Source organism: Trichosurus vulpecula, chromosome 5 (assembly GCF_011100635.1).
Source record: "Trichosurus vulpecula isolate mTriVul1 chromosome 5, mTriVul1.pri, whole genome shotgun sequence".
Classification (NCBI taxonomy): Eukaryota; Metazoa; Chordata; class Mammalia; order Diprotodontia; family Phalangeridae; genus Trichosurus; species Trichosurus vulpecula.
The window spans coordinates 96,119,416-96,140,658 of NC_050577.1; the positions used below are offsets into that span (position 1 = coordinate 96,119,416).

The following is a 21,243-nucleotide window of genomic DNA, read 5'->3' on the forward strand; positions in this document are numbered from 1 at the left end:
TAGGGCCCGTAGGAGCGAACGGCAGCAAGGCGGCCCCCGCTCGCTCCGTCAGTGTCCTTGGGGCCGCTTGCAGCCGTGGCCCGTCAAGTGATCGGAGCGGGGCCGTCCGGGCAAGACCCTCCCGGCTCTGCGCTCAGCCGTCTGCACGTGCTGCCCGCGCCCCCTTTGGCTCTTACATAGGGGTCCCAGATCTTCGTGCAGGATTAAGCTTATTAGTCTTATCAAGCTAAAAACGGCACGGAGGCGTTTGGGAGCGCCGTATAGACCGGCCGTCGGAGGTCGACTAGACCAAACTGGGCGTCCAGAAGGACCCTCCCCCACCCACATACAAGGGCATTCCTCCGAGCTCTGCAGTGACCCAGAACCATTTCTTGTCTGAGCAGCTAATTATCACGGGTAGACATCTGCTTCTAGGCCACCCACGCCCAGCTAACCGTAACCTCGACGCCCTAAACGATTTAATCCTCCAGGTCCAAATCCGATCCCTCCTCCTCCGGGAAGCTTCCCGGTTTATGAAGGGCTCGCTCTCTACTGGGGCTGTACAAAGCCCCTGGCAGGGCGCGATCTAAGAGGCGCTGCGTGTTTGGCAAACCGTCATGCGTGCACAAGTACTCACTAAGCACAGTGTGGGAGGCCATGCACTTCTATCTCTAGTCTATCTACATGCAGGGGAGGTTAGAGAAGGAAGGTGTTCGGGGCCCAAACCAACATTTGTAGAGCAGGCCCAGGAGTTGCAATGGGATCTTCACCCTGAGAAACAACCTTATTGCCGAGGTTCCAAGAGGAAATACCCCTCCCCCTGCCCCCCAAGTATCAGTCTTATCGTTGAAACCCAGCCATAGGCCTGCACCACTTCCTGCCCAAATGCCACAGTTTGGGGAGGCTACATCTTTTCAGTAAAAAAGAAACATTAGTTCCTTTCCCAAAACCCTGGTGGAGCTCAACTGAGCCCTGCGTGTGGCCCCTCTCCTCTTGTGGGCAAAGGGAAAGGAAGACGCTCCAGCCTTTATGTGATCTACCTTCCTCCCCCCAATAAGTGAGTTCAGAGCAGACTTCATCTTGCAAACTCCCACAGTTGCCTCTCACAGGGACTATGGGGAGGGGGTTGGGGGGTAGAGGAAGGTAGAAGACTGTGTGTCCAGTCAGTAGCTCAAGAGCAAAAAAAGTACAAATGGGAGACCATTTTTCACAAGTGACTCCTCCAAAACACACAAGGAAAGGGGGGCTCAGGAGGTAGTTGGTGCCACTATCAGGAAAACGGCTTTACCTTAACAGAGGCTGCTTTTCATAGTAGCCCCCCTAACTCCAGGGTTTTATGATAATTCCCATGCTGAGAACTCTTCATACACAGATGAAGTAGGAAGACATCCATATTTGAAATCAAAGTTCCCAAATATTTCCTTAAGGAGCTGCTGGTTCGTGCCTCAAATTCTTCTAAGATTTAGCTTTTACAAAATGTTTTATCCCCAGCTACAAATTACAAATATGTTAAGTTTTATCAGCTATTCTTCCACTGTTATTCCTAAGAACAAATTTTAATTGGGGGAGGGAAAGAGTGGGGAAATGAGTATAAGGGTGCTTTGGAGGGGGTTATCCTCAGAAAGTGAGGATAACAAGTATTTTGCATTCATTGACTTACTGTAGCCCAACAAGCACTTTTCCAAAGGAAAAAAAAGCATGAAAGGAATTATCATCCCCAACCAAGAGAGAGAAAAAACGGGAATCCAGAGTAAGCTTGTGATTTTCCCAAATGACAAAGGGGAGTCTAATATTGTTTGTCCCAGTTCGGGCTCATTCTACTTCACCTGTGATGAATGAGTTGGAGTAATCAACAGAGTCCATATGCACCAGAATGGGTTCCCCTGTTGTTTTTTTGAGACACAAATAAAATTTTCAAATAAAACCTTAAAGACTCCTAAGCTAAGTGGGTTGAAGGTCACTGGTAGCCAGGTTAGCTGCCTTTCTCTCTGCTGGATTGAGGGGATTTTTACCTCCCAAGGTAATTTTTTGTTATCCACAGAGACAGATGTTTGGCTAGAATCACATTACACATAAGCAGGTATAGTCCAGGAGAAATGGATTTTTTCTGGTTTTTCCATAAAAGCACAAGTCAAATTTGGATGAAATAATAGATACCATTGTATAGTGGAAAAAACATTGGTAGAAACAAGTTTGAATGTCCAATTAAGCCACTCTATCCTGAACCTCATTCATCGATATCATCTTCTATAAAAGGAAGATGATGATCCTTGTCTCAGATACCACAGCTGTGAGGACAGCACTTTATAAACCATAAAGAGCTACAGAGATGTAAGATAATTATTATTACTAGTAGGGATGTAAAAGAACTTTGCATAAAAAAATTAGGGAAAATGCTGGACAAATGCCACACCTACTCTGGCGGCCTGAGGATAGTGATCACAGGCTCTAAAATCCTAGCTAGCTCAAGGTTCACTCCTCTTAAAAGATGACTGAACTTTTTTTACAGCTTTACATGTGTGGGTGTGCACATGTGTGGATGTACATATACACACATATATACAGACATTTGTGTGCATACAAAGTACATATGTGTTCAAATACATACACACATATATATACACACACACCATTTAAATATGTACATACAGAGCCAGATGTACTGTGGGTAAACCTCTCTCTACTTACACATGCAGTCAGAGCCACTGCATGGCAACTTCTCTCTCACTCTACACACAGAGACACACACACATACACACACACACATACACACCCCTGGAGGCACTGTGTCAGCTTCTACCAAGTCCTCCCGTACTGTTTTAAGATAACTCAGACCACTTATGTGAGAAAAAAAAAAAAAAACTCCATTGGAAAAAAAAATTGAAGACAAACATTAGAACAACCATAAAGGAAAAATCATGACAGTGATTCTCCTCGGGGAAATGCTGAACCCAAATGCACATTGCTCCAGAGGCCTGAGTATACAAAATAGCACCTGGGCCCTTATCAGAACTCCAGTGGGAAGTCCATGGAAGGGGAGTGAGGAAATGCCATGCAGGTTACATTGGGGCTTGAGAGAGAGGCCAATTAACACACCCAGGTCCCAGCCCACCATTGTGTGCCCAGTGCTAAGTGGCCCCACCTCGTCGTGCCCACCCCCCCCAAGAGCCCATCTCCTTTGATCCTCTGGGCTCAGTGACCCTGAGGGATAGTTACCAGACCTGGAAAATAGAAAATGCAGGTGTCAGACCACGCTCATGATTCCAATTATATGTCACCTGCCCAATGTTCTAGTACAAGAAAAGAAAAACTCTCCTAAATTGTCCTAGGGCAAGAGGTCTGCCAAACAGAGGGAACAATGCCAGCCAGGTGGAAATAAACCATGCTGAGCAGCAGCATGAAGATAGGTTCTTGCCTCTACAGGTGCAGGAAGGCCTTACTGGAAGGTGAGCAGCTTACCCCACCCCAGGGGCCCTTTGGGCTTAACCTTCCTCAGCACGGCTAGGGCGGGCCAGGCCCAGGCTTCCTTTTTTGGCACAGTGAGGGTTGTCCTGATGCTTCCTGGAGTGGGTTTGCATGTGGACAGCCAGGTGGTGGTTGCGATTGAAAGTCCTACCACACTCAGAGCACTGGTAGGGACGTTCACCAGTATGGATGCGCTGATGGCGGAATAGATCTGAGGGTCGCCGGAAACCCTTGCCACAATAGGAGCAAGTGGGACAGCCCTGACTGTTGCCTGTGTGCAGGCGCTGGTGCAGCAAGAGGCTCTTCCGCTGCTCAAACAGGCGCAGGCACTCGCTGCAATGATAGAGCCTGGATGTCCGGTTGGATGCAGGGCGCTGCTCCTGGCACGGCCTCCCAGACAGGGCCTGGTGGCTCTCTGCCTCATCGGGGAGCCATTGGATGATGGGGCCAGGCACCACCACCTCACCTGGCTCCAAAGGGGCAGGAGTCCCTCCCCACGTTTCTGGCCAGCTGCCCTGAGCTGCCCAGTCCTCATCCTCCACATGGCTCCGCTGGTGAATGGTCAGGTTGATCTTCAGCCTGAAGCTCTGACCACAGTCTGGACATGGGAAGGCCCGCTCTCTCCGGCGTGGGAGGACCCGAGGTGGCTCACTAGCCACAGGTGGTGGGGGCTTCTCCCTCACCCGACTCCTTGGGAGACCAGGGCGGGGGTGCTCACTTGGCTCAGCCATGTCTTCTCTGCCTCCATCAGGAACTGTGTGCTCTTCGGAGCTGGAGCCCTGCCCCAAGTCTAGTTGCTCCGGGATGGCCTCATCCACTTGACTCTCTGTTTTGATGGTCTCAAGTCCATTATCTGGTGAAAAGAATCCACATGTGGTCCTTCAAATAAACCAAGGTCATTTACACCTCCATGCTAATCAGAATGTCCCCCTTTATTCCAGTCCTCCCATCCTTCCATGAAGTTTTCCTTAACCACTGCCAAACCTAGGATTCTCTCCCTTCTCCATATTTAATGACACAGAATCCTAGCCTGCTGGAGCTGGCAGGGACCTTCAGATCACTGACCCTAACCCTCTTGGTTCACAGATGAGGAACCTGAAGTGGAGGGGGCCAGTGACTTTCCCAAAGTCACACTGCAAGCTGGGGAAAGAATTAGTGATCTAGAGCAAGTAACAAGTAGTACTTAAGCCGAGAAGAATGCAGCGTTTTCTCTGACTGCAGTTTTCTCTTAGCTCCAGTTAGAGAAGATCAAACGCAGAGACTTGTTGAAAATAAGGGAAATGGAGGGGGTGGAGCCAAGATGGTAGCTGGAAAGCAGGGACTTGTGTGAGCTCCCCCCCAGGTCCCTCCAAAAGCCTATAAAAATGGCTCTGAACAAATTCTAGAGCGGCAGAACCCATGAAATAACAGAAGAAAGCAGGGCTCCAGCCCAGGAAAGCCTGGATGGTTGCGGGGAAGGGTCTATTGCATGGAGCTGGGAGTGGAGCACAGCAGAGCCCAGCGTGGGATGCACCCAGACCAACAAGACCAGGAGCCGGGTGGTACGGGCCCCAGCGCCCTGAATCAGTGAGCTGTGGCAGTTACCAGACTTCTCAACCCACAAACACCAAAGACAACAGAGAAGGTTAGTGGGAAAAACTTCTGGGAGTGAAAGGAGTTCGAGGTTCGGCCACCACCCTGGGGGCAGCAGAGGTAGTGCAACCACAGAACTACACCTACAGTTGCTTCTGGTCCCAGGCCCACCTGGTGGGAGGAATTAAGTGGCGGATAAGAGCAGGAGTGCACAGCCTGCTTAAGATCTGAGTTGCAGTCCAGGTTGACAGTTCTTGGGGGAGAAGAAGCGCCGGTGTGGCAGAGCTTGCTGTGAGAAATAGCTCTGAAAACAACGGCACAGCCCCTCAAGCTTGGGACAAAGTACTCTCTACTCTACAAGCAGTCATACCCTGACAAAAAACTCAAGGGTCAAGTAGTTGGCTGGGAACATGGCCAGGCAGTGAAAACGCACTCAGATTCAGACTCAGACTTTGGAATCTTTCTTTGGTGACAAAGAAGACCAAAACATACAGCCAGAAGAAGTCAACAAAGTCAAAGAGCCTACACCAAAAGCCTCCAAGAAAAACATGAACTGGTCTCAGGCCATGGAGGAGCTCAAAAAGGATTTGGGAAAGCAAGTAAGAGAAGTAGAGGAAAAATTGGGAAGAAAAATGAGAATGATGCGAGAAAATCATGAAAAACAAGTCAATGACTTGCTAAAGGAGACCCAAAAAATACTGAAGAAAACAACACCTTAAAAAATAGACTAACTCAAATGGCAAAAGAGCTCCAAAAAGCCAATGAGAAGAATACACTGAAAGGCAGGATTAGCCAAATGGAAAAGGAGGTCCAAAAGATCCCTGAATAAAATACTACCTTAAAAATGAGATTGAAGCAAGTGGAAGCTAGTGACTTGATGAAAAATCAAGATATTATAAAACAGAACCAAAGGAATGAAAAAATGGAAGACAATGTGAAATATCTCATTGGAAAAACCACTGACCTAGAAAATAGATCCAGGAGAGATAATTTAAAAATCACTGGACTACCTGAAAGCCATGATCAAAAAAAGAGCCTAGATGTCATCTTTCAAGAAATTATCAAGGAAAACTGCCCTGATATTCTAGAGCCAGAGGGTAAAATAGAAATTGAAAGAATCCACAAATCGCCTCCTGAAAAAGATCCCAAAAAGAAAACTCCTAGGAATATTGTTGCCAAATTCCAGAGCTCCCAGATCAAGGAGAAAATACTACAAGCAGCCAGAGAGAAATAATTTAAGTATTGTAGAAACACAATCAGAATAACACAAGATCTAGCAGCTTCTACATTAAGGGATTGAAGGGCTTGGACTATGATATTCCGGAGGTCAATGGAGCTAGGATTAAAACCAAGAATCACCTACCCAGCAAAACTGAGTATCATGCTCCAAGGCAAAATATGGATTTTCAATAAAGTAGAGGACTTTCAAGCTTTCTCAGTGAAAAGACCAGAGCTGAATAGAAAATCTGACTTTCAAACACAAGAATCAAGAGAAGCATAAAAAGGTAATCAAGAAAAAGAAATCATAAGGGACTTAATAAAGTTGAACTGTTTTGTTCACATTCCTACATGGAAAGATGATGTGTATAATTCATGAGATCTCAGTATTAGGGTAGCTGAAGGGAATATACATACATACATACATACATACATACATACATACATACATAGACAGAGGGCACAGGGTGAGTTGAATATGAAGGGATGATATCTAAAAATGAAATTAAATAAAATCAAGGGATGAGAGAGGAATATATTGAGAGAGGGAGAAAGGGAGAGACAGAATGGGGTAAATTATCTCACATAAAAGTGGCAAGAAAAAGCAGCTCTGTAGGAAGGGAAGAGGGGGCAGGTGAGGGGGAATGAGTGAATCTTGCTCTCATCGGATTTACCTGAGGAGGGAATAACATACACACTCAATTGGGTATCTTACCCCACAGGAAAGGAGGAGGAAGGAGATAAAAAAGGGGGTGGTGGTAGAAGGGAGGGCAGATAGGGACAGGAGGTATTCAAAAGCAAACACTTTTGAAAAGGGACAGGGTCAAGGGAGAAAATTTGATAAAAGGGGATAGGAAGGAGCAAATTATAGTTAGTCTTTCACAACATGAGTATTGTGGAAGGGTTTTGCATAATGATACATATGTGGCCTATGTTGAACTGTTGCCTTCTTAGGGAGGGTGGGTAGGGAGAGAAGAGGGGAGAGAATTTGGAACTCAAAGTTTTAAAAGCAGATGTTCAAAAAAAAAAAGTATTTGCAAGCAACTAGGAAATAAGATATATAGGCAATGGGGCATAAAAATCTATCTTGCTCTACAAGAAAGTAAGGGAAAAAGGTATGGGGGGAGTAGGGTGACAAAAGGGAGGGTTGACTGGGGAACAGGCAATCACAATATATGGATCTTGGAGTGGGGAGGGGGAGGGCAGAAATGGGGAGAAAATTTGTAATTCAAACTCTTGCGAAAATTAATGCTGAAAACTAAAAATATTAAATAAATAATGATTTTTTTAAAAAAGAAAATAGAGAAGTAAAAACAAAACAAAAAAAAGTAAATAAGGGGAAAGAAAGGTGCTGTGTTCCTCAGCAGCCGAAAGCTCCTGACCACAACCAAGAAATCATCCCTGGGCTTGCCAGCCACCCTCTTCTTCACCGGTTCAAATGCCACCCCTTTATGAAGCCTTTCCTGACTGCTCATCCCCCTACATTCATCTCTTCTACCTGAAGTTCTTTAGCACTTGCAGTCTGAACCACACCATCCAGCACTGGATTCCACCTTGCCTTGTACCATTTTGTTTCCCCAAATAGTTTGTACTTCTAAAAAGCAGGAGTTGTGATTCTATCATTATCTCAAATAAAATAATGTAAAGAAAGTGATGTACGGACTTTAAGGCATTATATGAACTGTGAACCATGACTTTTATTGTCGTTATCATCATTCTGTCTCCTCCATAACAGGTGATTGATAAGTGAATATCACCTGCCCACCTGAAGTAAACCAGCTGCAGTGGCAGGACTAGAAGAAAGGACCATGGGAGAGCTCATTTCTCCTAGAAAACGGTTACACAGGCAGGAACCAAGCCTCTTCTTGCTATTCCTCCTTCCCTTCTCACCATCCACCAAAAATGGCAGGTTGGGTCTTCCATCCAAGGCTCATTCAACGTCAGCATAGACAGTTTAGCTTGTTTGGGGAGGAGCCCATTCCGTACTAAGGCCAATGGGAAGTTAGCAATGGGGATGAATGAGGGCTGGCAGCTTGGCCAGAGGATACTGGCCAGGGAACAATTAGGAGCCCCAATTGGGGATAAGTGGCAAAGGGGTGAAGAACTTAGAATCTAGATCCTCCTGTGTCTCAAACCCCATAGAAGAGGAGGTAATCACATCACTGCCACAAGACTCCCCTATGGGCAGAACCAAGTAGCTGAACGGAAGCTGGCAAGAGCAGGGAAGAAGCAGGACCACTGGAGACCACACTCAGTCAGCCAAGTAGAACTTTTTTTTTTTTTTTGCACTGGCTAGAGTGGGTAACTTAGTTCTGTGAATAGAGGGCTAGGCCTGGAGCCAGGAAGACCTGGATTTAAATTAAGCCTCAGTCACTTACTAGTTGTGTGACCCTGGCCAAGTCACTTAACCCAGTTTTCCTCAATTTCCTCAACTACAAAATGATAATAATAATGGCACCTACCTCCCAGGCTTGTTTTGAGGATCAAATAAGATACTATTTGTAATGTGATTATTATTATTAGTACGGTGCCTGGCACATGCTTTTTTCCTTCCCTATCACTTACCCAATCTCAGGTAGGGCAGGATTTCCTTCTGTGGGAAGGCTGATGCTTCTTCCCCATCTGGTGGTTCTTCCTCCTGTTTAATCGAGGACAAAACATTGATGCCAGCTTGGAGGGGCTCTGTGAGAGAGAGAATCCCATTAAGGTCTTCCTTGGATGCTAGATGTCATTACTGGTACAAGAATGGGACTCAGCGTCACTGTTTCCCCAGCGGGTGTGAAACATCTTTGCACACCCTAAGCAGATACCTACTGGTAAAGGCGGATCCCCATCGGGTTCCAGATGAGGACCTCAAGTCAGTCACCCATCAACCATGGCTCAGGAGGTTAGAGCACAGAGTTAATGAGGCCAACATCTCGGAGGCAAAGAAGCCCAGGTTGCTGTCAGCCTGTTAATGACAAAAACTGACATTTCTATAGTGCTTTAGGTTTTATACACATTTTCTAATCAGTCCTAGGAAGTAAGTGGCACCTGCCTATTCTGTTCATTGTACCCATGAGGAAACTGGGAATGGTTTGTCCAAAGTCACTTAGCTGCCAAGGGTTGGGGTTGGCACTGGAGTCACATCTCCTAACCGTAGTCTAGAACTCCACTGTGCCTCACTCCCCAAAACCAACATGAGCTGGTTAAGTCCCGGAGGACAGACTGTAACAGAGGACTGTGGATGACTCTCTCATCTAACCCATTGCCAATTCTTGAAAAACAGCTCTAAAGGGCACATAGTTGGTCAGCAGAATTGTCCTCCTATAAATAACAATCTGAGGGTACAGTGCCCTGGACTCAAAATTATAAGAGGTACAGAGGAAAAGAGACAGCTCCTACCCTTGGAAAACACCTGAAGGCAGAGATCAGACATGTACATATACATATCCATAAGAAATAAGAAAATTCAGAAGGCAGGAGATGAAAGGAACATAGTTAGGTGAAAGCAAGTAGGGAGATTGTCAGTAGCCCTAAGAAAGCAAACAATTCTGGAGAAGATTAGATAGGCTAAGACTGGAGGAAGAAAAAGGGAGAGAGGCCCTGTGTCCTTCTGATACGTACAGTGCTGATTGCATGTGAAAGTCTACACAACAGCAAATAGGATTAAAATAAGGCAAAAGTACTTCAATCTAACTTAAGGAAATTCTTTTGATCATTAGAGATTCAACCCTCAGGGACTTTTTTCTTACATGTCTTTGAAAAGACGCAACCTTTTCCTGGGTGACTCCCTTATGTTTCCTCTGCTGCAACCAAACTGTTAGGCTCACAGTCCCCAGTCATCTGGCACTATCTCAATTCTGGTTCAAATTTCCTCTACCCCAGGAGTAATGTGATTCCCCCTTTTTTGCCCAGATAAATTCAAACCACCCCTAAGGGTGGTCAAGGTGATAAAGGTCAAGTCCCACTTTTGCTAAAAAGACTTCCTAGACTATCCTGATTTTTTCTTTGATCTAATGCACTTATTCTCTATGCTCTTTACTTGGTAAAAAACAAAAACAAAAACAAGCCCACATACCATTTTATGACATCTCTCGCAATGCCATCTTACTACAAAAACAGCATTTAATTTTTCATGTATGTACACCCAATCTTTTTAACTAGATTGGAAGGTAATTTATAAATCGGTAAAAACTGACATTTATATAGAACTTTAAGGTATATAAAATACTTTCTTCACAAAAACTCTGTGAAGTAGATAGTATAAATTGTTCCCATTCTGCTGAGGAGAAACTAGGGTCAGAGAGAGGGTGACTTCACTATGGTCACAGCTGGTACTGATGTATGATTTCACTAGCACATCACCCCTACTACTGCAGATATGCAACTTATCTGCAACCCATTATTTTGGAGAGTTGCTTAAGGCCCTGGGAACTCAAATGACTGCTCTGTGGTTACACAGGCAGACCAGAACCTGGGTCTTCCTGACCCCCAAGGTGACCCTCTATCCACTATATCATGTTACTGATCATGTAACCATGCCAGTTAGAATATATACCTCTTTGTAGCTGAGGTAGTTCCTAGCACAGGTCTTTTCACAAGGGAGGGGCTATTTTTGTGAACCTACTGGATGAGAGGCTCTGTACTAGGTATAACACATGGGATGTAAACAGGAATAAGATGTAATCAATACCTTTGTGAACCTTTTCATCTAGTTGAGAAGACAGGTCACTTGCACGTATAAACATAAACATAAGGTAGCCATGTGCTAAAAGGGAAATGGAAGTCTGGTTCTGTGGCCGGGAGCTTTGGAATAAGTCAAAAGACCTCGATTCACAGCCTGGACATTTATTCCGTGGCTGGCCACAAGTCAGTTTCTTAACTTTTCTGAGCCCCAGAGTTAGGATGAAGACAGTGCTCCAGAAACCTTTCAATTTTATGTAAATTTGAGTTATTATGGTAAGTGTAAAATCAGCAGCACAGGTAGGAAGCTCAATTCAGAGATGGCCAAGGGGCCTGGGTCAGAGAAAAGGCACTCTCAAAGAAAAGCACAGGATTCGAGGGTTAGGGTTGAAAGGGACCCTCAGGGACTACCTAGTCCAATTCTTTTATTTTACAGTTGAAGAAACGGAGACCCAAGGAGAGAAGTGACTTGCCTAGGATCAACTGAAGACACAGGAGGATCAGAATTGAGATCTGAATCCAGGTCCTCTAACTCCAGAGTTAGCGCTTGTCGCATTGTCCTTATGAGACTTTGACTGGGTTTTCAAAAAGAGGGAGGATTCAAATAAATAAAGAAATGAGGGGAGGTCCTTCTAGGCTGGAGGAATATTAGAGCAATGACAAGGAGGTAGGAAAATGCATAATCCATTTATGGAACAGTGAGTAAAAACTAGCCCAGCTAGAATAATGGAAAGAACACTAGATTCCCTTAGTCAACAGATGTCAGGTCAACAGCCTGAACCTTGACTCTGACATTTAACAGCACTATGAAAATGAATAAAGCGCCCTCATCTCTGTGAACGTCCATGTCTTTAACTGCCAAACAGGTAAAACACTTGAACTTATTTACTTCACAAGGTTTTCAGAGAAGTACTTTGTAAACCTCAAATCTCTATGAAATTGTGAGTTATCATTACTTATTGTTCTATGAGTATTAGAAAAATGGGCCCTGCCCTACAACTCCCTGCCCTTCTTCTCACCTCTAGGAGGGCAGCAGCTACAAAAGAATTTCTGAATAGCTCCAGAAGTTGGGCCTGCAAGCCTCCTACCCCATCCTCTGACTCACCAGTTAAGCTTGTTTCGATCAGGCTTTCTCGTGTTTCTGAGCCTCGATGATCTGTAAGAACTGCTTCTTCCTTTGTTTCCCCAGGGGCAGGTTGAAGTTGCTTGGAAATATACTCTGGAGAAGGTAGGTCTGGGCAGGGGGAAATTATACATAACTAACATTGAGTAGAATATACAGGTCCAGGGTAGATCTTCTATATTCCCAGGATTCACCAGAAATCACTTGGAATTTCTAACAAAAACCTAATTCTCAGACAGTTATTTTTCTCTGGTGATTGGGTGCAGAACCACTGCCTGCCTTCTACCTGTACCTTTCTGAGAATCCTAATCAAACCTAGAATGTCAGCACTGGTTAAGACGTTAGAAATGATCTTTTCTAGTGGCTTCATTTTAAAGACAAAAAAACTGAGACCAATAAAGATGAAATGATTTTACTATTTAGCACTAGAAGCAGACCTATAACTGAAGTTCTAGATTCTCAGTCCAGTACTTTCTATTATTCTACATTGTACTGGGGGGATGGGGAATGGCCCTTTATCCCAGGACACAAAGTCTCCCAGGGTAAAAAGAATGTTAGCAAACTGTGGGAGTAAGGAGCTGAAGCTCTGAAGGGCTGGGGTTGGGAAGGACAAAGAGTGACACAGTTACTTCTTAACTTACAAACCTGGAGCCCTGCAGTTAACTTGTCCTTCTTGGTACGGCCTTGGCCACTATCTCCCCCACTCTGAACCTCAATTCTGCCTTTAGAAAATATAAATTGCCATAAATATCAAATTCTACCCTCCCAAGGGTACCAAGTAAGTACTAGTGCAGAAACTGAGCACATTTCATTCCCAGAGTCTTCCAAGTTGTTTCTACCTCATACTTACTAGCACTTAGTTTTCCAGGACATGATACTTCCTCATCTGAACCCCACTGGTCCTTACGGCATGGTCTTTCTCCTCGCTCAATCTGAGAGAGAATATCAGGCTTGGAAACAGCATAGTCTACGCACAGGATGAAGGAAGAAGACATAGTCAGTCTGACTACTGCATGTTGGCAGGTAGATTCAACCAAGGAAAGAACAAAGCAAAGCACTTCAAGTCAGCCTAGAAAACATTAGTGACACACATATTCCCTTGCCTAGGGAAAGACAAAGACCAGGCCTCCCACAAGTCAGTACCCAAAGGCATAGGGGGCTGAGATCAAATCAAAGTCAAATCCACAAACTGCATGACCCCTACAAGCTCTTTAATGGGGACCAAGTCTGGTACCTTACCCAGGGAGACCAGCATCTCATAGTTGCCCCTCATCACATGCTTGTAAAGCTCCTTCTGCCACTCCTCCAGCTTCCCCCACTCCTGCTCCGAAAAATACACGGCCACATCATCAAACGTCAGGGGCACCTAGAACCACAAGTACCACACACTCTCACACACATACACACCACCTTGGGCTCACCTGCTCCCACCATTCCTGGGCTAGAAGAGATTACCTGGGGGACCTCGCCCTTGCTGCCCGGGGGGAGCCGCAGGATCCAGAAGTTCCTATTTCTCAGCAGGTTTTCCATGTTCTCCAGCCTCCTCTGGAGCAGCCCATACTCCTGGAGTAAGGTGCCAAGCACAGCCCACCTGCCTTCCAGCTGGTTTTCAATCTCCACTGCTACTCTCTCACAATCTGCTAGCTTCTTCTCCGCCGTCACTGTCCGACCTTCTAAGGTAAATAACCGGGCCAGGCACAAATCCACTTTTTTTTCCACAGCTTGAATGGCAGCCACCACAGTCCACAGGGTGATCTCTGGGGACTGCAAGCATGAGTCCTTCTCAGGAGACACCTGCAGAGTTGGGGAGGTCAGCAAAGCTCTCAAGGATCCAGACTGTACATCCTGCTCAAGGGCCTATTAGCAGAGAGAATTAGAGATGGTCTCAGGATTACAGGTTAACACATTTTGTTTTTTAAAGTCATCCACCACTCCAAAAAGAAACCTGGGAAGAACAACCCCTAAGCTCTAATAACACAGTTATTACTGTGTTCTCAAACACTGTAGGAGATATTGTGGGGCTTTATACTATGCCATTCTAGCATAGGTCCTCGTTACTTTATTACGATAGATTACAGTACAGATTAGAATACAAGATTTTATTACAACACCTTAACAGGTATATCCACCTCTGCTGTCCTCCAAACAATCTTTCTTGACAGCACCTGTCTAATCTTACTAAGGCCACAAATTACAGAACAGTTGTCAGTCTGAATTAGTAGAGTGGGCTTTTTTTATAGAAGATTCTCTAGTGTATACCAATTCTCTACAAAAATCTAGGCCAAAACATATCTATTGCCAAAATAATTTCAAGTCTCAAAATCCTGCACCTGAAGAACGACAAAAAACAAAGTTTGTGTGTATCAGAATATTTATAGCATCACTCTTTGTGGTAGCAAAAGGACTGAAAACCAAGTGGATGCTCATCAACTGGAGAATGCCTATGTAAACTGTGGTGCGTGAATACACTGGAATGTAGCCCAGGGAGTGCAGGGAAGCATGGAAAGACTTAAATGAACTGATGCAAAAGTATAACGAGGAAAATAACACGTACAATTGCTAATTTACAGCAACATACACGCTGAAATAATGAAACAATCAAAACTGAATGCAATGAAATTATAATGACCAAACTTGGCCCCAAAGAAGAGATTTGAGAAGACACCTTCCCCTCATTTGTTTGCAGAGTTGGGGGACAATGGGTGTGGAATATTGCATTCAATATGTGACTTTTGCAATATGTGGGCTAGTTTTGTGGGCCTTTTTTTTCCTTCTTGATTATATATGAGAAGATGGCTCTCTGGGATAGGATTGGAGAAGTGAAATGCAGGTGGTTTTTTTTAAAAAAAGGAAGCTATCAATAAAACATATTTAAAACAAAGAATGAGCTGATATGAACAAAATCTAAAAGTCCCAAATTAATTACCAAAGCTAGCCATTGTCAAATATTAAAATTCCACTAGTAAAAGAGAAAATTTGTTTTTCTTCCTCCAAATAAAAATTCAAACAGCAGATAATACTACTAATGATCTAATATTAAATTGAAGTCAAGAAAATTGGGTTCCTTAGTCCTGACTCTCACTAATTTGTTGCGTGGCCTTGAGATACGATACTTCAATCACTGGTACCTCATACCTGTCCACCCCTCATGCCTCAGAGAGTCACTGTTAATGGGGGAAAATTAGGCTGAAAGAAAAAAGCAGACATTATTAACCCAGTTTAAAACTACTTCAAAACTCTAATGGATCTGTGATTTCTTCTAACAATTCTTGTCCTTGACCTCCCGAATTTACCACTGGGAACCCACCCAAAGTGCTGGTGGGCTTTCCTGGAGAAATCAGGTGGGCACTAACAGAGCTAGGAACTTGACAGCTATCAATTAACTGTTTCTACAGAACAAGGCCATCTTTTTGGGTGTCAGTACTTAAAAAATATGTGTGTATAAACACAAATATTTTCTGATATCTGCATTTCAATTAATTGGTTTCCTTCGTAATCCCATTCATGTATTTTATGTCTTTAAAGATATTCTGAGAAAGGCCCCCTAGGCTTCACTAGACAGCCAAAGGGGTTTAGGACACACAACGGGGCAAGGTCTTTCCTAGAGACCATCCTTCATGCTGGCTCTTTTGCAGAATTCTTTGTAAGACAGCCCCGTTATCCTTTGTGTGATCCATCGATTAACAGCTGCAAGGGACTTAAACATCTGCTCCCCCCCTTCATGATACAAGGGAGGACGCTGAGACAAGAAGTGACTTGGCCACGATCACATAAGCAGAGGTGGCCGAGGCAGGGCTGGCACCGAAGTCTGCGGACTCGGAGCCCACTGATCTTCGCAAGGCGCCGCCGTCCTCGGATTCACCATCACACCAGATTACAGCCTAGCTCCTTCGCCACCATCGGGGGTGCGCCCCACAATGTAAGGCGGCGGGGCCGCAGCGGGAGGCTGGGGGGTCCCTGCTCTCAACGGTCCGCTCACTCGCGCTCTCGGGGCGGGGCTGGGTAGTCGAGCCCCCACGTGGGCTCAGGTCTCCGGGACCTACCCCATCCTGTGGCGCCCCCCACCCCCAGGTGGGGCAGGCCCGCCCCGCTGCCGGAAACGCGTGGAAGGCCACGACCGCAGTGGGCTGAGGCCGAGTCTCGCGCCACGATGCGAGGACCCCTGCCCGCGCCGCTCTCCCTCCCCGCCTCCGCCTCCCCAGCCTCGGGCTCACCAGAGCGGGCGCCGCCTCGGCCATGGTCTCGCGCCGCCCCGCACAGGCGGGCCTGCCTGCGGCCCGGGCCGCTCGCCCCGGCGGGAGGAGCTGGTGCCGGGGTAAGGAGCCGGAGCTGGTGCCGGGGTAAGGAGCCAGAGCCGGCCCTCAGGCGAAGCTGTCGACACCGGCTGCACGGATGAGCTGGAGCCAAGCCGCCCAGTGGTCCCGGTTAAGCCCCGCCCCGGGCCTCAGGACACGTGCCGCCGGGCCCAGCTGGAGACAACCCGGAGCGCCGGCAGCGCCCCCTGCGGGCCGTAGGACCGCACGGCGCAGCTGCGGAAAGGCCGCCGCTTTGTTCGGCCCAAGCTCAGGGCTTTAAAGCAGCCTACGCGAGACTCGAAGTGCGTTTTAAGAACAACACACTTCGAAGAAGCCGAACCCGAGCGATGGAACTAACCTAGAGCAGTCACGGCGGGGGTGGTTTTAAAGGGCTCTCCTTTGTTCCGATGGGGGGAGGGGCATTTCCACTTTGGGCTGTACTGAATGTATAAACACTAACATTCAACTTCTCCACGTAAGTCCCAGGGGGCGGGGGCCATTCCCATCGCCGCCCCTCCCCAAGCACGCCAGAGGCCTAGACCTCCTGAAACGATTCGGGGGGTGGAGCGATGGGCACAGCAAGCCCCGGCAGGTCCCAGGCCCGGGTGGTACCCTCAAGCCCCAACGAGTCGGCTGAGCTAAACTTAGCCGTTTAGGACGAACTCCAGCTTCAGGGGGTGTTACAGGATGGAGAGAGAGGGTTGGGGAGCGCTTGTCAAGCTGACGTGAACTTTGATGGATAAAGAGAAAGGGGGCCTCCAGCCGGAGGAACATCGAAGGGTGGGGTGGGGTCGGCCCAACCCTCGGTGCTAAGAACTAGGTTCATTCAACCTCCACTGCCCCTGACTGCCAACATTAGGCAAATCACAATCTCTGCTGTCATCCTCAAAATGACTGATTTCTAAGGTTCCTTCCCAGTATGAACATATGAGATCGCAGGATTTATATATGGAATAAAAATGAAAAGCTTCATGATCTTCCCTTCCCTCCTGCCTTAGACTCCGCGTGAGTTTGTAATTTTAATTTATTTACACTGCTCTAGTAAGGAGATACTGACATATAAGTATCTCTGAACTAGCTACAGGAATATAGAGCCATTGTCTAAACTAGGCTTTAAACCACTGCATCCCCCCCATCAGTGTTTTACACACAGCAGGTGCTTAAAAAATGTTTATTGGGTTGGCCATTTTTATTCTTAATGTATTTTTAAAATTGCCCTGAACCCATATAAGATTAACTCTCAATCATGAAAAATTTAAAAAATATAACTCATGTATTTCAAACTTCAATGTCCAATGGTGAGGATCACAAGCCATTACCCCCACGACTCTTAGCCATGCTCTCCCATAACTTCTGCTAGATATTTTAAAGTGATATGCATTCTGTATGGTTCCACTCATAAAGGATACCCTACATATAGTAATTTTTATCACAATTTAGCAGTAACTACTTCATTTCCTTAAATCACTGTCCAGTAACCAAGGGAACCAGCTTCCTCTCAAAGAAGGTGGGAGATATCGGTATGTCCTAAGGACAGACCACTGGGGAAACTACCAAGTATCAACAGCAGATTCTCTTCCAAGAACTTAAGATTCACTGCAACTAAGATAGATGGAAATCCTTAGAACTAGTGGTTTTAAGAGTTTAAATATTAAGCAAAAGAGGGTCAGGAGTATCACATCACATTAATTTGGAGCCAGAAATTTTGGGGAAATTTTTAAAAATTACTCATTACAGACCTTAAAAGCTACTACATATTGTTGAAAATAAAAATATATTGCATACAATTTATTATTAAAATGCTGTCTGGTATATCAAAAATGTATAACTTCGTATTTTTTTTTAAATGTGAAATTTTTTTCTTCACTTTCCTCATTTTATAAGAAATAAACAGCATCTTCCAGTTCTGGATCTTAACGCCTTCTTTTCCTAGACATTTACATCACTCTGGAAGGAACCTCTGAAGCTCCCATCTTGCTCCTAAGGCCAGGACACCAAAGTGACCAAGATCCCCCAAACCTTTAGCCACTAGGGCCAGGAAACAATCTCCTTGTGAGGCCTTCCCCACTGTGCTATTTTGACTCTAAGATGAACTTGAATTAGAAAAAGACTTGGTTCCTGTTCCTAGGTCACCTTGGGAACCCCAATATCCTATAAATGAGGGCTCTCTGCCATGCTCATGTAACAGGGGCAGAATAAGCCACAGGAAGGTTGCTTTCTTTTATGTAATGATCCCTATTACATGCTCCAAGAGATGTGAGGCTCACCATCCAAAGACAAAAATCCCAACCTATCCAAATCTAACCCTCATTTGTGATGCCCCACAAATTTGCCAGTGTTTAGCAGCCACCCAACATGCTAAGGGCCTTCTCCACATTTACCTTACAATGGATGGATGCCAAGAGTGTGTGGGCTGTATGTCCAACAAAAGTTTTCCAATTTTTCTGACATTTTTTACACTACTTTTAGTGATTTCTCATTTGTAACATGCGGTTAGGCTGATAATGCCAATATGCAGTTCTCCAAAGCCTATGGATGAATATTAGCTTCAGTTCCTAGACTCAAAACTACACACCATCACCACAAACTTTGTTCCAAGGGAAAAGGTTGGAGTTACTGATCTCATTTAGGAGTCTCTGCAATATTCCAGGGCTTGATGCAGTAAACATATCCACAAACAGGAGTACTGGAGGGCCTCACCATGTATAGAGAACTTTGAGAATTTCACTTAATCTTTTGCATGCATACACATCCATTTTTTATATTCCACTTGCCACCAATAATTTGGGGGTTACTGAAATTTCTCTTTGTCTTCACATCTTTCAAGTTACCTTATGATTTCAATACTATGGGAGACTTTTTGGAGAAGAGCCTTTATAGCAATGTTTTGCCTTAAAAAATCAAATTCTTTTTATGGCCAACAATCAATAAGATAGGAAGATGTATTTTTCATGCCTTTTGGTCAATTATCTGATGTGGCTTATTGCTTGAAATGTCTGTTCCCTTAAGCTAGTGAAGGACTCCCTCAATGTGTGCCAAGGATGATAAAACTCTGTATAGATGGGAAAGTAGGCATACAGATTAGAAGCCATTTTTTGAGATCCTCTTGGTTGCCTTTTTTGATGAGAGTCTGAGATTTTATTTATACCTACAGTTTCCTTTCCTTTCACAAACCTTGAGAATTGACTCCTTAGTACCCTAAAAGTTAGGTCACCCCAAGCACATAACTCCCGTTGGTGCAATCCAAATGTCTTTTCTGTTCATTGTTCAGTGCCATTTCCACTTCCTCCATCAGGACATCGAGAACTACACTGAATCCAAATGTGGTAGGTCAACATTAAGGTTTGCTATAAAAATCTTTACAGAACTTTTCCAATTTTACAGTGTTTGCTGCCCTTTCAGCTTCATTCTCAAAAGGCCTTCAGATGACTGTGCTTAGGTCTTTCACCAAGCTTTGTCATATAAAATGATACTTCTCCATCTCCCACCAAACCATTCTTTTCTGTAAGACTTTGCAAATGATCTGTTATTCTAAATTAGTATTGTCCTTAACACTTTACTTGGCCAGATCAAGTTACATTTACTGGCTGATGTAGTTTCTAGGCCATTTAGGTTTCTTCTTCATGGTAAATTATTTGTATCAGTTAAATATCTGCATAATACTGTTATAATCAAGCTTTATGTCCTTTTCTCCGTCTGTATCCTACTTCTTGGCATCAGTAATTTGTTTAAAATAGGTAAGGTGTCCATTTTAATTGTATGCCATTTTTCTCATTTTTATTTTTCCAAATTGAATATTCATCCCTTTAGCTTTGTGCTAATTTTAATTTTTGCTCTAACAAGTCGGTGGTCTAACTGGCATATATAGTTGATTTAGGAATGATCCCCATAGCACTAATGTCATTTTCTCTCTTAAAATATAAACAATTTCATTTTTGGTCATTTTGACCATATGTACTTCCCATTTCTTTTCTCAAAGAAAATATCTGCGATGTAAAGGTGTGAAGCTTCTTTGTGGTCACCAAGGGTTTGACTTATTTCCTTACTTTTGATCCATACTATTCAATATATATTTCTTCAAGTTGGTCTTGAAGCTAAGAAGCACTTAATTTGGTCTGTATGACCCTGGGTGAGTCGCTGGACCTCTGAGAGCTCTAGGCAACTTTCTAAAACTCTATGTCACAAGGTGTTGACCCTGCATTGGCAGAGGACTTTTCCTCACTTGGAGTTGCCTATACTCTATGTACTTCCTCTGTGCATACCTTTTGGCACAGAAGTCACCAAACATCAAGGTTTAGGTTGATTCAATCTGGAGAGCTGTCAAATTCTTCATAGAATTTCTCAACTTCTCTACCCTCTGCATCAGAAGCAACAAGATTCTGAATTCAAGGGAAGAGGTACATGAATGGAGTAACATTGGGACAACAGTGTCACAACAACTATATCCTTTAGACCATCAGTTTGTCATAAAATGGAATTGATGGCAAAACTCTCTTCAAGAGAAAAGGTCTTGTTCTGCTTCTCACTGGCACTGCCCCCTACAGCTCCCAAAACATGTTAGGGAAATTCTGCAGTGGCCTGTTTTGCTTTTTGTATGCCAACACTACCAGCTTCAGGACCAGCTGTTTGACAAATACCCATCAAGTGCCACCACTTCTGTATCCTCACAGTCTACCATACAATGTATACTTTTAATTGTTGGCCATATATCAGACATCCTTCTTTTCAGTAACCTCATACAACTCTGCTCCTCTTGCTACAGCTGCCACCACTATTTCAGCTGATTAGGTCAGAAAGGCTGATCTCACTGCCACGCTTATATTCTTGTGATCCAAGAGGCAATGACTCATCTCAAGACACCAACGTTTTGCAGTATTAATTTACTTGCAGTCCACGGTCTACCTACCTTATCTAGAGCAGCAGCCA

General features: G+C 44.7%; 1 protein-coding gene across 1 annotated transcript; it reads right to left on the reverse strand.

The window, feature by feature from the left end:
- Positions 1-3,173: 3,173 nt before the first annotated feature.
- ZNF783 (zinc finger family member 783) lies at positions 3,174-16,260 on the reverse strand. The gene is made up of 7 exons (XM_036761566.1): positions 16,237-16,260; positions 13,478-13,879; positions 13,262-13,388; positions 12,873-12,989; positions 12,005-12,133; positions 8,800-8,916; positions 3,174-4,297 (listed from the first exon to the last, which is right to left on the reverse strand). The coding sequence occupies exons 1-7, from the start codon at positions 16,258-16,260 to the stop codon at positions 3,462-3,464; spliced, it is 1,752 nt and encodes a 583-aa protein (XP_036617461.1). The 3' UTR covers positions 3,174-3,461.
- Between the last annotated feature and the right edge of the window lie 4,983 nt (positions 16,261-21,243).

Coding starts and splice junctions, on each gene's coding strand:
- ZNF783 (XM_036761566.1), bottom strand. CDS start 16,260: ATGGCCGAGGCGGCGCCCGCTCTG. Junction 12,134..12,872: donor TCCTGGAAAACTAAGTGCTA/GTAAGTATGAGG, acceptor CCCCCTGCCCAG/ACCTACCTTCTCCAGAGTAT. Junction 4,298..8,799: donor CCTGCCCTACCTGAGATTGG/GTAAGTGATAGG, acceptor TCTTTTCACCAG/ATAATGGACTTGAGACCATC.